Source organism: Lepeophtheirus salmonis, chromosome 9 (genome assembly GCF_016086655.4).
Source record: "Lepeophtheirus salmonis chromosome 9, UVic_Lsal_1.4, whole genome shotgun sequence".
Classification (NCBI taxonomy): domain Eukaryota; kingdom Metazoa; phylum Arthropoda; class Copepoda; order Siphonostomatoida; family Caligidae; genus Lepeophtheirus; species Lepeophtheirus salmonis.
In genome coordinates, this window is record NC_052139.2 from 27,139,443 (window position 1) to 27,155,624 (window position 16,182).

Consider the following 16,182-nt stretch of genomic DNA (forward strand, 5'->3'; position numbering starts at 1 on the left):
TGAGGCCATAATCCTTTCAATATTATTAATAATACTAAGCTCTGAAATGAAAACATATAAATAAATGCATTGTTACAAAAAATAAAAATAATTTTTTGCATATTTGTTGAGCAGACTTATTCAAGCTCAATCTATGTTGAATCCTTCCAAATTGAATCAATTCATTAGACCGTATGAGGCTCATTGTCCACCATTTCAATAAGGCCTCATCAGAATGAAATAAGTCATATAATGTGTAAATATAATTATTAATTATTATTAAAAGTAATGGAATTGAATGCAGCGGGAAGTTTCATTGTTTAATGTTGTGTTAGTGTTTATGAATGCACACAACTTCTCATCTTTGAATATTTTATTTAGTAGTTGACAACAGCTTCTGAACTTTCATTGATGCCATATTTGAAATATATTACCATCCCTGATAAAGGAAAGAAGAAAAATTAATCATTTAACTGATGCACCAAAATTGTTTATTAATCCTTGCAAGAGGGGAAGGGTTAATTTATGAAAATGAGTAAATTTAATTTTATCCCAACTTTTAAGATGCAAAAAAAGCATGCTTCAGACACTTTCTAAAAGATAATTTTTCATTTCCAGCTAAATCTGTTTTCAAGGTAATAAAAAGAAACTTGCAAAGATTGCGATCACAAAAGACATAGTAACATAACTTTTTTTATTAATAATGTATAGATTTAATGTCAAATAAAAGGTTAAATGTCAAGAAAAGAGTAATTTATCTGAAAATTAATGATGAATTACAGAAGTAGGCATTTAACTAATTATCGCCAACTTATTTACACAAATTATTCTTATTATTCCTTTGGTTGTGCCACAGAGTAGCCATAATTTGTGCAACAATAAAAGGATGATCAATTTATAGAAATTATGGTTAAAAAGGGCCATATCCGCCCAGTATAAGTATCTTAAAACAAACAAAGGTTTTAAACTATAGCTTAAATTCTTGGGTATATCAACTCATCCCGCAAATTTGAATAGAAGGAATAAAAGTTTTAGCTCAAATTTTGTATGGTGGAGTATCTTTTAAGCACTTTAGAGAAAAAAAATTAATTGTCTTCCAACACCTTCCCCCCTTTACCCCAAAAATTGCATTTTCACACATGAACGCGTATTTTGTTAACCTATTTCCAAAGCAATAAAAAGAAACTCGGGAATGAAGGGATCATTAAGGTTATTTTATGCTGAAGGGAATAGTTATATAACATTTTAAGTTTTTAAAGTAGATTTTAAGATCCTAAAAAGGTCAAGGATCCCACAAAAGATACACTTCTTTGAAATTTTTATTTTAGATTGTATACTAGGTGTCCAATTTTTAGAGTGACCTGTTTATTCGATTTTTTGTTAGATTTTGATATATAAAAAATATGTTTCTAAATTCCAGTCTCCAAATGGCGTTTTCTGACCTCCATAGCCATTTGAAATCTACTTTTCTAAACGACATTTTACATTTGTAAAGGACTTTAAAAGTTTTAACTTTAAAGTTATTTTGTTGAATTGCAAAAGTTTCGTTAAGTTACTTTTTATCAAGTGATTCATTTGAATATAATTTTTATTTTTCATTTTGAAGTAAAATAAATTGTATCCTTGCCAAAATTTTGGATACTCATATGATCAGAACATTTTTATCCGATGGGTAACATCCACAAAATTCATTAATTTCCCGGAAATTAAAAATTATTTTTTCTAGAGATCTTAAAAGATGATCTCACATCTTAAAAGTAAGGCTCAAATGGAATTTGAATTTAACGCACCATCCCTAATACTAATGTTGAATCGGTCCGATGACTATTAGAAAGAAGGGGGAACAGGCTCAAACTAGAGACCTCCTATTGACGTAATAACGACACTTACTCAGGGTAATGTTCATCAAAGATACAAAGATAGGGTTAGAGCACGTAAAGAAAATGATTCTTTACACTTGTCTGCATAAATTATTGAAGGTGAAGAAGGATAAGTTTAACTGATTCCCGGTAAGTGTCAAATTGTATTCATATTATGTAAAGCATTATTATTTTCTCGGGATTTCAGTTTTCAAGATTTTTTGGAGAGGAGGGGTATCTGGGGATATTATTAAATCTCTGAGTGGAATTCCTGCTCCTAGCTAAGATGGAAGAAAATAATAAATTATAGATAGCTAGGACCATGGTACCACTGGAGAGTTAAACAACCTCCTACTTGAAACTTCGGGGACTTGTCTTTTTGAAAGAAGTTTTGATAACACTTCAAGATCTGAAATGACGTTGTTTTGAACAAAGTCGTTTAAGCTATTGCAGTTACTACAAAGCAGGAGTTCTCAAATGGGGGTATGGACACCCCTTGGAGTACTTGGAGGATCTCCAGAGGGTACTTGATATTTGGAAAGAATATTTAACAAGTGGTACATAACTCAGGAGTATCTGCAAGGGGTCGGCATCAACAAATTAAGGATTTTTTTGTATTTTTACTAAAATATAATATATACATATTTTTTTTTTCAAAAACTTAATATTTTATAATTAATTTAATTTTCTGTGTAATTGTATGATATTTTCCCAAAAAAGTTTAATATTTGCTTCTTTTTTTCCAACATTTAATATTTTTGAATTTATTTTCCAAAAAAAAATATGTTTTTGAGAATAGATGTGGATTTTTTAAGTATTTTTTGGGAATTACTAATGCTTTTTGATTTATTTTTTTTTTACAAAAATTTAATATTTTTTGAACAGCTGTGGATATCGAAATTGATTTCCAAAAAAAAATTATTGTTCAGTCAATAAGTCTAAGGATATTTGAAATGGCTTTTAAAATATAAATTTCTTTTTGTGAATAGCTGCAGATTATGATTTTTAGCAAAAAGTTTTCATTTTTACATTTATTTAAAGACCCTTCCAAAGTATAATTCTGCAGACAGGGCTTAATTAAAGCTAAAAACGCCTTGTGCTGGATAAGGGGAACTTGTTTGATAAATATTTAACAAGTTGTACATAACTAAAAAAAAGGTTGAGAATCACTGCTACAAAAGACCCATAAGGACTAGTCCTAGGACTGACAGATTCTACTAGGACCCAACTAATGGGACTCCAGTCTATTTAGTTTATAGTGAGACCGATTCAACACTATTATATACTTAGAGTGCACACTTTTATTTCCCTTCCTTTTTTTGACCAACTTAAGGCATTTTTTTTTATTAGTAAACTTGAATGAAAAAGGGAATTGAATTAAAAAATCGTGTAATTAATTCAGAAACTGTTCAGACCAGCCTTGTATAATAACAAAATATATTTGAGAATTGAATTTGAAATTATAAAATAACGGATATCAATTATCAGAGTATTGCATTAAGGAATTGAAATCTTTTTTTTTTTTTTTTTTTTTTTTTTTTTTTTTTTGCTTGATCAATTTATTTGATGTGAACTGAATAAGTTTTTTTTTTCTTCATTTATTTAGTTATTCATTACACGATTTTTTATTTCATTCCTGTTTCCTCTTCTTCTTTATACAACACTTCTTCAAATAGAAAACTAGCCTTAAAATGTTTAAAAAAATAAAGAGAAATGAGGGGGTGTATTCCTGGATCTCTGTTATACCCATAAAGACGTACCAATGAACATCCAAACTATGAATCGAACCAAAGTAAGAGGGGAAAGTCTTAAAATGAGGAAAATGTTGACTATGATCCCGAGTGTAGGTATCCAGGGTACTCCTGGAGTTACAAAACCAGATTGTCTGAAAATATATTTGAATAAGAAGTTGTAAATATGTCAAAGCTGATCCTTAAACACGTCTGCAGGGAATTTTGTTGCAAAAAAATTTGAAAAATTTAATTTTTCTGAAAAAAAATTCCAGGTATTAAATTTTTTGGAAAAACAATTTAAAAATTTACTGCTATTTTCAAAAAACCAAATATTTTGAAGAAAAATTCAAAAACCCAGAGTTGTTCACAAAAGTGATTTTTTTTGGCAAAAAAATTCTAAAATTAAATTTCAAAATTTAAATTTTTCGTAGAAAAATATCAAAAAACTCCTTTTTTTCAAAGACATTTAAATTTTTTGGAAAAAAATTTATAGCTATTCACAAAAAATTAAGTTTTTTGGCAAATATATCAAATAGTAAATTTTTGGAGAAAAATTTCAAAAATCCGAAGTTATTCACAGAGAATAAAATTTCGTAAAAAAAAAATTTTTTTTTAATCTTAACTATTCACAAAAAAATGAAATTTTTTTGAAAAAATATTCTAAACTAAAATTTCAAATATAATTTTTTTGAAAAACAATTTTAAATATCCAATTTTTCGGAACGAAATTTCAAAAATAAATAGGTTACAAATTTGTTCGAAGCAAAATTTTAAAAATCCTTAGATATAAAATTTTTTGAGAAAAATTGAAAAAATTAATTTAATATCAAGAAAAAAAAATTATTTGAGCGGCTACAGCTCCTCAATTATCTCCCTGTGGACACCCTTATCAAAATAACACTTACTTGTCTTGAGGAAATTTCGAAATGACATGAAGGACTAATCCAATCAAAAGTAAAAGAAATCCAACAACAAAACAAATGAAAATATTCAATGGGACTGTTGGAATGAGCAAATCCAAATCCATGATGAGGAGCTCTACAATGACTATGAGAATGAGGGCCAAGAAACATAGTTTGAGAACAATTTTCCCTGAGAGCTGTGAGACTGGAGTCTGTTCGTCCACTGGAAGTTGATGAAAGAATATATAATTATATAGAATGCCCCAAATGGAAGGACAAGTCTCTTCTTCCTCTCCGCAATCCACTCCCTCTGTATCAGATATAAATGAAGGATAGTTCTTCTGTTGGTCTGTTTGATAGCGAAGAATAAGTACACATCCGTCCACAAGTGTATAGGCGAGCAAAGTACCAATGCTCATCATTTCAACAAGAACCTCAAATGGTAAAATGAGAGCACAAACAGAGGCAATAAGACCCAAACAAAGAGTTGCACAAGCTGGAACACCCTTGTCGTTCACTTCCGATAAAAATCGGAATATAAGCCCGTCTTTAGCCATAGCATAAGCTATACGAGGCATCGGAAACATGGAACCAAACATGGAGGCGGTTAGTGCACTTACAGCTCCAATACAAATGACCCACTGAAGGAATGGGTAACCGATTTGAGCCCAAACCCGAACCAATGCTGCCTCCTCATTTAATTCTACATATGGAACCATGAGGGTTAGAATGATTGTGCAGGAAACGTAGGCAACCATGAGAATGATCAAAGACGTAATGATTGCCTTAGGGATTGATCTTTTGGGATCCTTGGCCTCTTCTCCAGTCGTTGCAATGACATCAAACCCAATGAAAGCATAGAAACATGTGGCAGCCCCTTTTAGTATGCCTCTTATACCAAAAGGAGCAAATGGCGACCAATTTGAGAGGTGAATGAAGAATAGACCGACAAAGACCACTATCACCCAGGACAAAAAATTAATTATGGAAAGAAAGTTATTTAATTGTATTGAGGATTTGACTCCATTTACAAAGACAAACATCATTACAAGGGTTATGAACCAAGCCAAAATATCCGGGGGTGAGTCTATAAAGGACAAAGACAATGGATTAAGAAACACGAAAGTATAAGTTGATTAGTTACCCCATACATCCCCCCAAGTAGAAGTAACATTACTGATAGCACCAGTAGAAAGTATATCCACACATGTGCTCAAGGCACTGGCACATGCAGCCGTTCCAATAATGTATTCTAAAATCATGTTCCAGCCAATGATAAAAGCAATAATTTCTCCAACGGTCACATAGCTATATATATAGGCCGAACCAGTGGTGTGAGGAACACGTACACCTAACTCTGCATAACAAAGGCCAGATAGCATGGCAGCAAGTCCTGCAACTAAATAGGAAATGATAACAGCTGGACCAGCCATGGTTTTAGCAACGATCCCAGTGACCAGATACATTCCTGTTCCAACACAGGATCCAACTCCAAGGGATATGAGATCCCCAGTTCCAAGAACTTTTTTGAGATTCTATGGTAAAAAAAGAAAACAGAACCAGCTTGTGATGGATAGACTCTAAATTTAAGAGGACGACTAGGGGTGGCGTCCGTAAGACTATTTATTAATTTTTTTAGAGGGGGGGGGGGGAGTTTTTTGGATTTCTTTTGAAAAAATACAATAACTAATTCGTTGAAAAACATTTCAAAAATCAATAGCTATTCACAAAAGATTTAAAAAATTACACATATTCAATTTTTGACAATAAATTTTTTGAAAAAAAATTTCAAATGTTAATTTTTTTGATAAAAAAACATTATTATTTGTTTCAAAAATCCACAACAATACAAAATAAATTGAACTTTGGAAAAATCCATGGCTGTGAACAATAAATGAACCTAATTTTTTTAAATTTCATATATTACATTTTTCTGAGAAAATATTCCCTAAAATTAAATTTCTTTGGAAAATATTTCAAAAATATTTTTAAAACAAAAAAATTACTTTTATTCACAAGAAAAAAATCAAATTTTACATTTTTTGCTCTGTTTTCATAAATTTCCCAAATAACTTGTTTTTTTTTTGAAAAAATCCCCTCAAAAATTAAAATTTACCTAATTCCTCGTTTCATTTTTTCAAGCTGCCAAAATAAATTTCTAATAAAAAGCAAAAATTCCTTCATTTGAGGGGGGCTACACCCCACTTTTGCGGACGCCCCTAATTATATATTTCCTTACCTTTGAGTCTTCATCTTCTTCTTGAAAATTTGTAATCTGTTTCAGGCGGAATAGCCGCTTCAGAGCCTGAGTATTATTCTGTTTTTCTTCCATGTTAACTCAAACAATTGACGAGTAATAATTCTGGTTATCCCCTCCACCTTTTTATGAAGAGTCTTAAGAACTTTTCTCTTTCTTATTTCTCTCTCCCTCCAAGTGAAGAAAACCACTAGTTGCTTCTTAAAATGAAAGCTTACTATTTCTTACTACTATTAATAATAATAAATAAAACCTTGCTACGAAGAAATAAATAAGAAACGACTCTCCATAGCAATGTATTATAATAATGTAATGTACCATTACATTAGATCCTTTCTTTTCCTTTTGAACCTCTTAAGAAGAAGAGAATTTTACCAAGTGATGGCATTGCTTTTCCATAATTGCCTAGTTTGTATCTAGACACTTCTTCAAAGTCAGAATTGAGGACATATGTTATTAAAGACGTTTAAAAAATCTGATCATTTTATTACTCTATGCAGCCAAATTAGGGTTGTGGAACTCCCACGGGTTAAAATCACCATGCATAATGCTATTTAAGCTATAAAATAAGAAAATGAGCTTTAAAAGATTGAATTAAAGCAGGTTAGGCTTTAAATGCCTTATTTTTAAATCACATTTTGAGAGTATGTACATTTTCGATTCAGAGCCATATTTCAAAATGAAATAACTTTATAAATAAAAAATTTAAGATTACAACGATTGTTACAAAAGATTCCATCATTCAAAAGAAGAATTATATTTTAAATTTTCTTGAATCTAATCATACAAACCCCCAGTAAAAAGAAGGGTCTGAATTGGAAGATTAGGTCTTACATCGAATAAAAAAAACTTGATAAAAACCCTATTACATCCTCTAAGCACAAATAACTCCGTTATATTGAGTAATGAAATTTAGATCCGTATAAAAGTATTTGTGATTTTAAGATATCAAAGATATCTTTTGATGATTTAAGTCGTTCATGCCGACCAAAACTATAATGGAAAATGGAATCTAATCAGATTTGAATTTTTAAATGTAATTCTTTACTTTCGTTCCTCTTTAAATTTTTTTTGTTTTAGATGCTCAATTGTTAACTTATTTCTGTCATTTCTTTTAAACAACACAATTAGTTTGTCAATTGATTTTTGGGTTGTCCCGTACTTTTCCTTCAGAGAACAATATGTGATATATGAAGAGTGTTTTAAATTTTTTTTTTTTTTTTTTTTTTGATATTAGTTAAAAATGTGGGCGAAAAGTATGAGCAATGCTCATTTTCATCAAAATTTCCAAGTCTGACTTTTTGGTGCTTTTTCTCATAAATGGATTGATGCTATTAGAGAATTTAATTTGCAATAATTTATCATCCCTCCATAAGAGAACATACTTTTGATGATGCAATTAGTGAAATGTGTATAACAAAAAAATCTCCCAAAATAGAACATCTTTAATTACTATGAGAACAATTGCGTCATTTATATTTTAAATCATATTTTTAACTCTTTCATCTATTTTGAATGTGTAAAATAATATTCAAATAAAATGCTTAAAGTACTTCTACATCGCTAAAAATCAAATTATTATTTTTAAAATAGTCCTAAAAACGTGGGTTTTCAAGTTTCAACAAAATATAATAGCTGTAGTAAACGGAAATCCAAAGGACGACTTAAGTAATATATATTTTAGTATGTATAAATGCGCTAGATAACATTGGAAAGATAAGATTTCGTACTACAAAACTTATTTGACAGTTTAGTGATTGTTTGACACAGTGTGTGCGTGTCAAAGATAGACACCTTCAAAGAGAAAATACGCCATAATTTATAGTTTTCTTTTAAAAAAGTGAAACTGCAGGCCAGGTAGATGAAAATGTGAATAACTTTTATGGTCCAGATAAAGGGGTTCGTCAATTCCGTTCCAGAGATTTTGAAGTCAAATTGTCGAAAATGTGGATAAATAATAAAAATCGTTGAGTCCAACGGTCTGGTATGCTCTGTTTTGATTGTCAAGAATATTAACTTAAAAATAAATATATACATTTATAGTATTAGGAAATCTACCCTCGAGGAAATGGCCAGTGGAAAATTGCCAGTTAGTAGAATTCCCCGGAAGAAAATTGCCAGTATTTTGTTCAAACTTCAGGATAACACATTATAAATTTCCTTAAAAACCACCTCCATTTCATACAATATATCCAAGGAATCCCTCTAATACCAAAAAATAGTTTCAAACCTTCAAGTTGTGCAAAGTACTCGGGGGAACCTCTGGATCCTGAAAACCCACTGCAAATTCATCCAAAGAGCCCTTCTTATATCAGAAAATAGTTAAAGTCCTTGGTTTTGCAAATTGAAAACAGCATTTTTTTAATTTTTCATGAAGTTTGAACAAAATACTGGCAATTTTCTCCAGGCAATCTTCCACGGGCAATTTTCCCCAGGGCAGTTTTCCACACAGGATATATATATATATATATTGGTTGATAATTATAATTACATTATATAATATTATAGTATATTATATAATGACGGCCATTCGTTTCCATCTCTTTGATTTCTCATCTTACAAACATACTCTCTCTCCCTTTTGGAAAGTAATTTGCTGTTTATATTGATCATTCTCGTACATTGGTAATTCTCCTCTTAGTCTTTTTGTAAACATAATCTCGGCTGGAGAATCACAGTCTCCCTTTGGTGTATTCCGAATTTCGGCTAGCGCTTTTTAAATTTGGCATAATTATAATCTACTTTTTCCATTTCATATTTTTAACTAATGATTCGACATGTCTATTTCACTGAGTGTAGTAAGGTGATGAAATCTCATAGAATATTAGTTACTTCTGTTGTTGTAGTCTTTTTCAATGGTTCAACCCAAGGAAATCCGGTAAATCTATCCACCATCAATAAAAAATCCTTCGTATCTGGGTGGAATAAGTCGAGGGATACTTGTTCCATAGGTTGACTTGCTTTCGTTTTATTATGTTCTGTCGGTTTTGGTTGAATTGGTTGAATTTCTATACATTTAGAGCACGACTCAATACTTGTTTTAATTGAGTTGTTCATACCAGGCCAAAAGTATTTATCTTGGGCTAACTTTCGGGTTCGAACATTAACGGGATAAGATATATGTAATTTCTTCAAAATATAACTAATAGCACTACTTGGTATAATATTTTTTCCATGCGCGATCAGTAGTTTGTTTTCCTGTGAAATATTCTTCCAAATTGACTTGTGATAAATTATTGGATGTGTCTTCGATACATCCTTAATTTGTTTGCCTTCCAAAACCGCATTATCATTTCTTGATAATTTATATCTTCACTTACAAATTTCTCAAGTTCTTTTAGTTTAGGATAAGACTTTATGAAATAAACGTTGTACATTTTCATTTCAGGTCGATCTGGCTTGGAAATGGGAGATCGTGACAACACATCATCTATAATATTCTTTTTTCCTGAAATCCACATAACTTTGAAGTTATAAGGTGTATTGCGCTCTAAAAATCTTATTCATCGTGGATTTAATGTATCAGCTCAATTAAATATACCTTCCAATGGTTTATGATCTGTTTCCACATAGAAATTAGCACCTTTTTAAATAGTTCAAACATTTTTCCATGCTCCAGGCAAATGTTAAACATTCAAATTCCATTGCTGAATACCATGTTTCGGCTGGAGTTAATGTTCGAGAGCCACATTGAATCAAATATTTTGTATTACATTCACCACTTTTATCATGTTGAATGAGAGCAAACCCAATACCATACAGCTTACTCGCGTCATAAACCAACTTTGTAATATTTTCAACATCGAAATGAGATGAAACAGATACTGAGCTCATAATTCTTTTTGATTCATTGAAAGCTTTTTGTTGTCCTTTTTGACCTTGAACGTCAACATTCTTCTTTAAAAGTTCTTTCAATGGTGCTGTAAATTTTGTATAGTACGGATGAAATGTAGCTAATTGATTGGCTAATCCAATAAATGATCTTAATTCAGTAAGATTTTTAGTCTCTGGGAATTTCACAATTCCATCAATTTTTTCAGGATCTGGCTTGATACCTTCACCAAATAGTAGCATACATGCAAATTTCACTTTTGTTCCATATTGAATTTTATCTTTTGATAAGGTAATATTGTTCTTCTCACAACGTCTGAGTACTTCTTCCACCTTTTGTAAAACTTCATCTTCATTTTCGCCAGATATCAAAATATCATCCACAATCTTCTTAACATTCTTGATTCCACATAAAACAGCGTGTATCCTTGCACAAAATTCATCGTTAAAACTACAAAGGCCCATCGGAGCTCGACAATATCGAAATTTTCCTCGGAGTGTGTTAAATGTTGTTAAGCATTACTTTCTCTGTCCAAAGGTATGCATCTGAAAATAACCCATTTTATAATCTAATGTACTTTACTTTCATTAGGAACTGATTGAGTAATATCTTTAACAGATGGAACAGGGTGAATCGGACGCCTGACATATCGGTTTAAACGTCTAAAATCAGTACAAGTATCATTCCTCTACCATTCGGTTTTGGAACCATCATTGAAGGTGAACACTGTAACACCTGGTTCTGGCTCAATAACACCTACGCTTTGTATTTGAGTTAATACTTCTTCTGATTGATCTTCTTCATGAAGAGGGAACTGTTCCGCAGTAGTGATCCTATTTGTTTTATAATCTTCAGCATTCCGATCGAGTACAATTTACATCGGAGGACAAGCCATTGGCTTCAATTTATTACAATCAAATACTCCGTTATATTTTTTGATTAAATTGTTGAGCTTGCAATTTGATTTAATTTTGATGCTGTTACAAAACATCGGAAAATCCTTTCAAATTATTGCAAGACTTTGACAAGTTTTCCAAAAGAGTAGCAATTCATTTTTTCTCTCCGGACTTATAAGGGCCGTTGCTTTACTGATGTTAGCATTAAATATTATAGTGAATTTACAATGCCTGACAAATTTCATTAAATTTCCACTTGCGTTGCGGATATTGGGATGATAAGATTAATTCCATTGAATACTATATTTATTGACAATATTCTTAGAAATAATGGTGATTGGTGATCATGTATCAGGTAATATAAACTGGCAATATAAATTGTATTAATTAAAATTAATTATTCTAACAATTGTCTCATCCCTACAGAGTAAAGATAAAATTTCGTTTAAATACAGGTTACGAAAATATAATTTCCTGTTTCCAATCGACAACAAAACAAAGAAATAATTAAATCGTTTTAAAAATCGTATCAGATGGGTGACGTCCAACATTGATTTTTTCAATTTTTGTTTCTCTTTCAATAACTTTTTCTTGAGAGGTTTTAGAGAGGTAGACATGTCATACATTTAATATCTTACTACATAAAATAAGAAAGAAAAATTCTTGCTTTAAATTCAACTTAAATAGCTAAAATATAACAAAATAACTGACAGAATCCTTAGATGATTATTGATGCCAATACATGCAAAATAGGACTTATTAAAAACATAAACTTAAATTGGATACAACATTTTGTCTCAATAATTTCGTTCTCATAATAGAACAGAACGAAGAAGGGGAGATGAGATGATCCAGTTTTTTAGTCCCACGCTTGGTAAACAAACCCTTGAAACCTAGCCGCCTTCACACCGGTAAAGGTAGTTTATTTTGTTATCTTACTCTCGCCCTATCTTCTTCTCGCCTCTCGACCAACTTTGTCGAGACAAACTCGTTTAGAGCAGGCAGAGCAATACTCGTCTGGGATAAACATAATTATATTGTGCTCTAGATAATAAACACTGCAATTTAAAAAGAACTTACGAGGTAACTCGGTTGAAATCGCCAGCTACCCTAAAACCATACAAGAGTTCATAATTCAACGACTTCTTACCCAATTGGACTCTAGATCAAGACTAACTTTTTGTAGTATATATTTCAGGCAGCTAGAGTTTTTTTTTCTTTACATTTGTTGCAGTTTACCCACTCGTCCTTGATGATCCCATCTGTGAAAAAAACCAGAGACGAGAGGACATAGTTGTTTTCCACATAAGAATTCTATATTGAATTAATTAGATATCTTAGTTAAAGTTATAAATGGTTAGTTGTATCGAGAATTAGTTATTACAGAATTTGCAAAGGTCTTAAAAATGTTAGGGTATCCGGAATATTCCGGCTTTAATTTTTATATTTGAACAAACGGCACTAAGTTTAAATTTTTGCAAAGTATTTAATGACATCAATTTCAGCTCTCTAGCATCATTTTGGGTGGAGTTATTTATGTTCAAATAATTTCAAATTACAAAAAGAATTGATAAATCGTTTTTGTGGATTTTCGAAAGTCCTTTAACTAATGAGTATGGTTCAGAAGTTTTCCCTCACTTGATATTTTATCTTTCTATATGGAAATTTAAAACAGCCGGAGAGGAAGTTGAGATTCAATTATAACAACCTTTTAATAATAACGGGTCTTCCATTGAAATTGGAACCCTTATTTATTCTATAATTAATTAAGGTTGATTGATTGAAATTAATTAATATTTGATATATTAGATTATTAACGATTAGTTAAAAAACAATCGGAGCTCTCTATCTTACGTAGAAGTCGAGAAAATTACATTTGAACGTGATTGACGAATTTCCATTCGCATAATCCAAGCAGTTTAGGGTCTCCAAGACCACTGTCTACGCTGTCAGCAAGTCTGTAACGTTGGAGAGGAAGATGGGATCTGTCAAAAATGCCATACTAGACCCGGAGGAGTTAAACATAACAGGAAAAGCCAATCCCGTCCATTAGAGCACATGTAAGAGATATAGGGGCTTAACATCAGACTGTCCAGGGAACTATCAAATATGTAGATAGATAGAGTCTTGGGAGAGTTGAGAGGCCACTTTTGGCACTAGCATCGAAAGACACCCATATCTTCCTTTCCAAAATTCTTTTGAATGAGTTTTTATGTGGAACATATAATTTGATTATTTTCTGCAGCTTTCTTGTTTTGAATAGTCAGTTTACTTCTTGCCGAATAATAGTGTGGTCATTTAGTTATAATTAGAATTATTGGTCTATAAAGTGCCCCAGAGACTCTATACATCCATAATAATAATAAAATTTCCAAGCAACAGCATTCAAAATGTAGGGAAAATATAAAATAAAATAACACTTAATCCACGCAACTTTACAACATATATATATAACGCAACCCATAGATATATTATCGTTATGTTCACGGCTCGCTTTTTTAAATAAACTAAGACGTAGTAGTGTATTTTCCTTTCAGGTGTTTTGGTTAATTTTTATGACCTATTATTTGTATGATTTAAATAAGCTGATCTGTAAGTATTATGAACTCAAAAAAGTATTGAATAGGATTGGGATGTTTATAGTAATTGGTATTAACCAATGGCCTTATTTTAGAATTTGTCTCATTTCATTCAATGCTATTGGTAAGATTAGTATCAATTCAACATATGAATAATTAATAACTATTCTCCAAGTAATAGTGATAAGCCACGAGCAAAAACTCGTAAATTGGTACTCGAGTTTTATGAAGTAAATAAAAAAAGATACAAAAACTCGGTTGTTGGGCATAAAAAGCAGAATATTAGTCGAAATTTGTCAAAACTTGGGATTCTTTTTTTTTTTAAGTTGTAAATCTTTCTAAAGTTACTTCCTGTCTAAGCAAAATTAAGAATATATATTTTCTCACAGGTAGAAATATATTTATTTATTTTTTTGGAATGTAGACACATAATCCCAGATCGTTTTAAAAATAATATTTGTTTGATTTTTAAAGACTAGCGGGAATAATATTGATTGGAATTACTTAGCCGTCTAAAAAATCTGATTTTTCTATATATTATCATTAATATTCATTCAAATTAATGAGTATCAGTGCCACTAGAACATATTTGTTACAAGTTATAGCCAGACTATAGTAAAATATTGATTTATTGACTATATATACTCATTGTTGAATTACACTTATTACTACGATTCAAATAAATAAAACTAATTTTTAAATTAATTCAATTACAAAAACAATAAAAAGTCCTCTAGAGCATATATTTATTTCACCCATGTACCCCTTGCTAGCGCAAAGTATTTTTAGCTTCAGTGAAATGAGTGTCGTTCGCTAGAATATATATTGGAGGACAGAGGGACTTGTTTTTTTTTTAATTCTTTTCAAAATAAAAAATCCAAAATATTTGAAAAAAATCCAAAATATTAAATTTTTTAGAATTTTTTTTTCAAAACTGCAGTTATTCTCAAAAAATGCTTTTACAGAAATTATATTTTTTGGAAAAAAATCTACAAAATTAATATCTGTTCTAAAAAAATTTAAAATATACAGCTGTTCATAAAAATAAAATTTAATGGGAAAAAAATTCAAATATAAAATTATTAAATTTTTTTGAGAAAAATTTAAAAAGTCCATAACAGTTCACAGAAAATTAAATTAAATTTCAAATTTAAAAATAAATCAAACATTAATTTTTCTTGTAATAAATCAAAAATTTCGTAATTTGGGGGCTAAAGCCCCTCCACTCCACCTCCAGCAGACACCCCTGAGTTATTTACCACTTGTAAAATATACTTTTAAAATCTCAAATACCCCTTGAAGTGCCTCCAAGTACCCCCATTTGAGAACCACTCCTCTAGAGAACTAGACAAATTTTTAAATTACCAGTTTCAATAATTAATTAATAAGAATTTTAAACAGGCAAGTTTTTTATGGAGTAAAAAGTGTTTGGCTGAGTATCGAGGGTTCAGGCAAGTAACAAGTTAATAAAGGGAGTAACGAATATTCAGGAAAGTTACGAGAAATGCCCGTAATTCCTTGAGTCTTTTTTTTTTTTAAACTCAAAAATACTCATATAGTAATATTCAGCTCGTGATACACCACTACAAGGTAATAATTAACAGCTGACCAGAAGAAAAATACAAAAGACTAAAGGGATCTGGGGAAAGAGTAGTGAAGGGAAAAATAAGAGTTCAGTCTAAGACATAGGGAAGAGTATGTTCCTAACGTAGTCAGTCCCCTTATTCTTCTCTTTTGACTATGTACTGTTACTCGTTGTGTGACGTCAGAATATTGAAGTTCCTAACGTAGTCAGTCCCCTTATTCTTCTCTTTTGACTATGTACTGTTACTCGTTGTGTGACATCAGAATATTGAAGAAAGAAAAAGGAGGATAGAAAAAATATACTTGTAGTGCGTTAACTAATAAACATCTCCCTTTTCTTCCTTGTCAAAAAAGTGTGTGTGCGTGTAGAAGTCATTTGTAGGTTCACAAAACCATTGAACCTAGGAGGTTGAAAATGTGCATTGGTACCTCTAATGCTAGCACAAGCTATGACGGGCCTGCCGATTTATGGGGAGGTTATAAAAGGTGGGCTTATGCTATACGCAAAAAACTGTTTTTTGGAGCTCAAGTTGACTAGATAGGGAGTTAAGTTATTTATTA

The 16,182-nt window shown here is 30.9% G+C and overlaps 1 protein-coding gene across 1 annotated transcript; it reads right to left on the reverse strand.

Moving 5' to 3' along the window:
- Positions 1 to 6,962, reverse strand: LOC121124690 (solute carrier family 7 member 14). The gene is made up of 5 exons (XM_040719868.2): positions 6,713 to 6,962; positions 5,618 to 6,008; positions 4,477 to 5,560; positions 3,599 to 3,723; positions 1 to 418 (listed from the first exon to the last, which is right to left on the reverse strand). Exons 1-5 carry the CDS (start codon positions 6,803 to 6,805, stop codon positions 357 to 359), a joined length of 1,755 nt encoding a protein of 584 aa, XP_040575802.1. The 5' UTR covers positions 6,806 to 6,962; the 3' UTR covers positions 1 to 356.
- Positions 6,963 to 16,182: the final 9,220 nt, after the last annotated feature.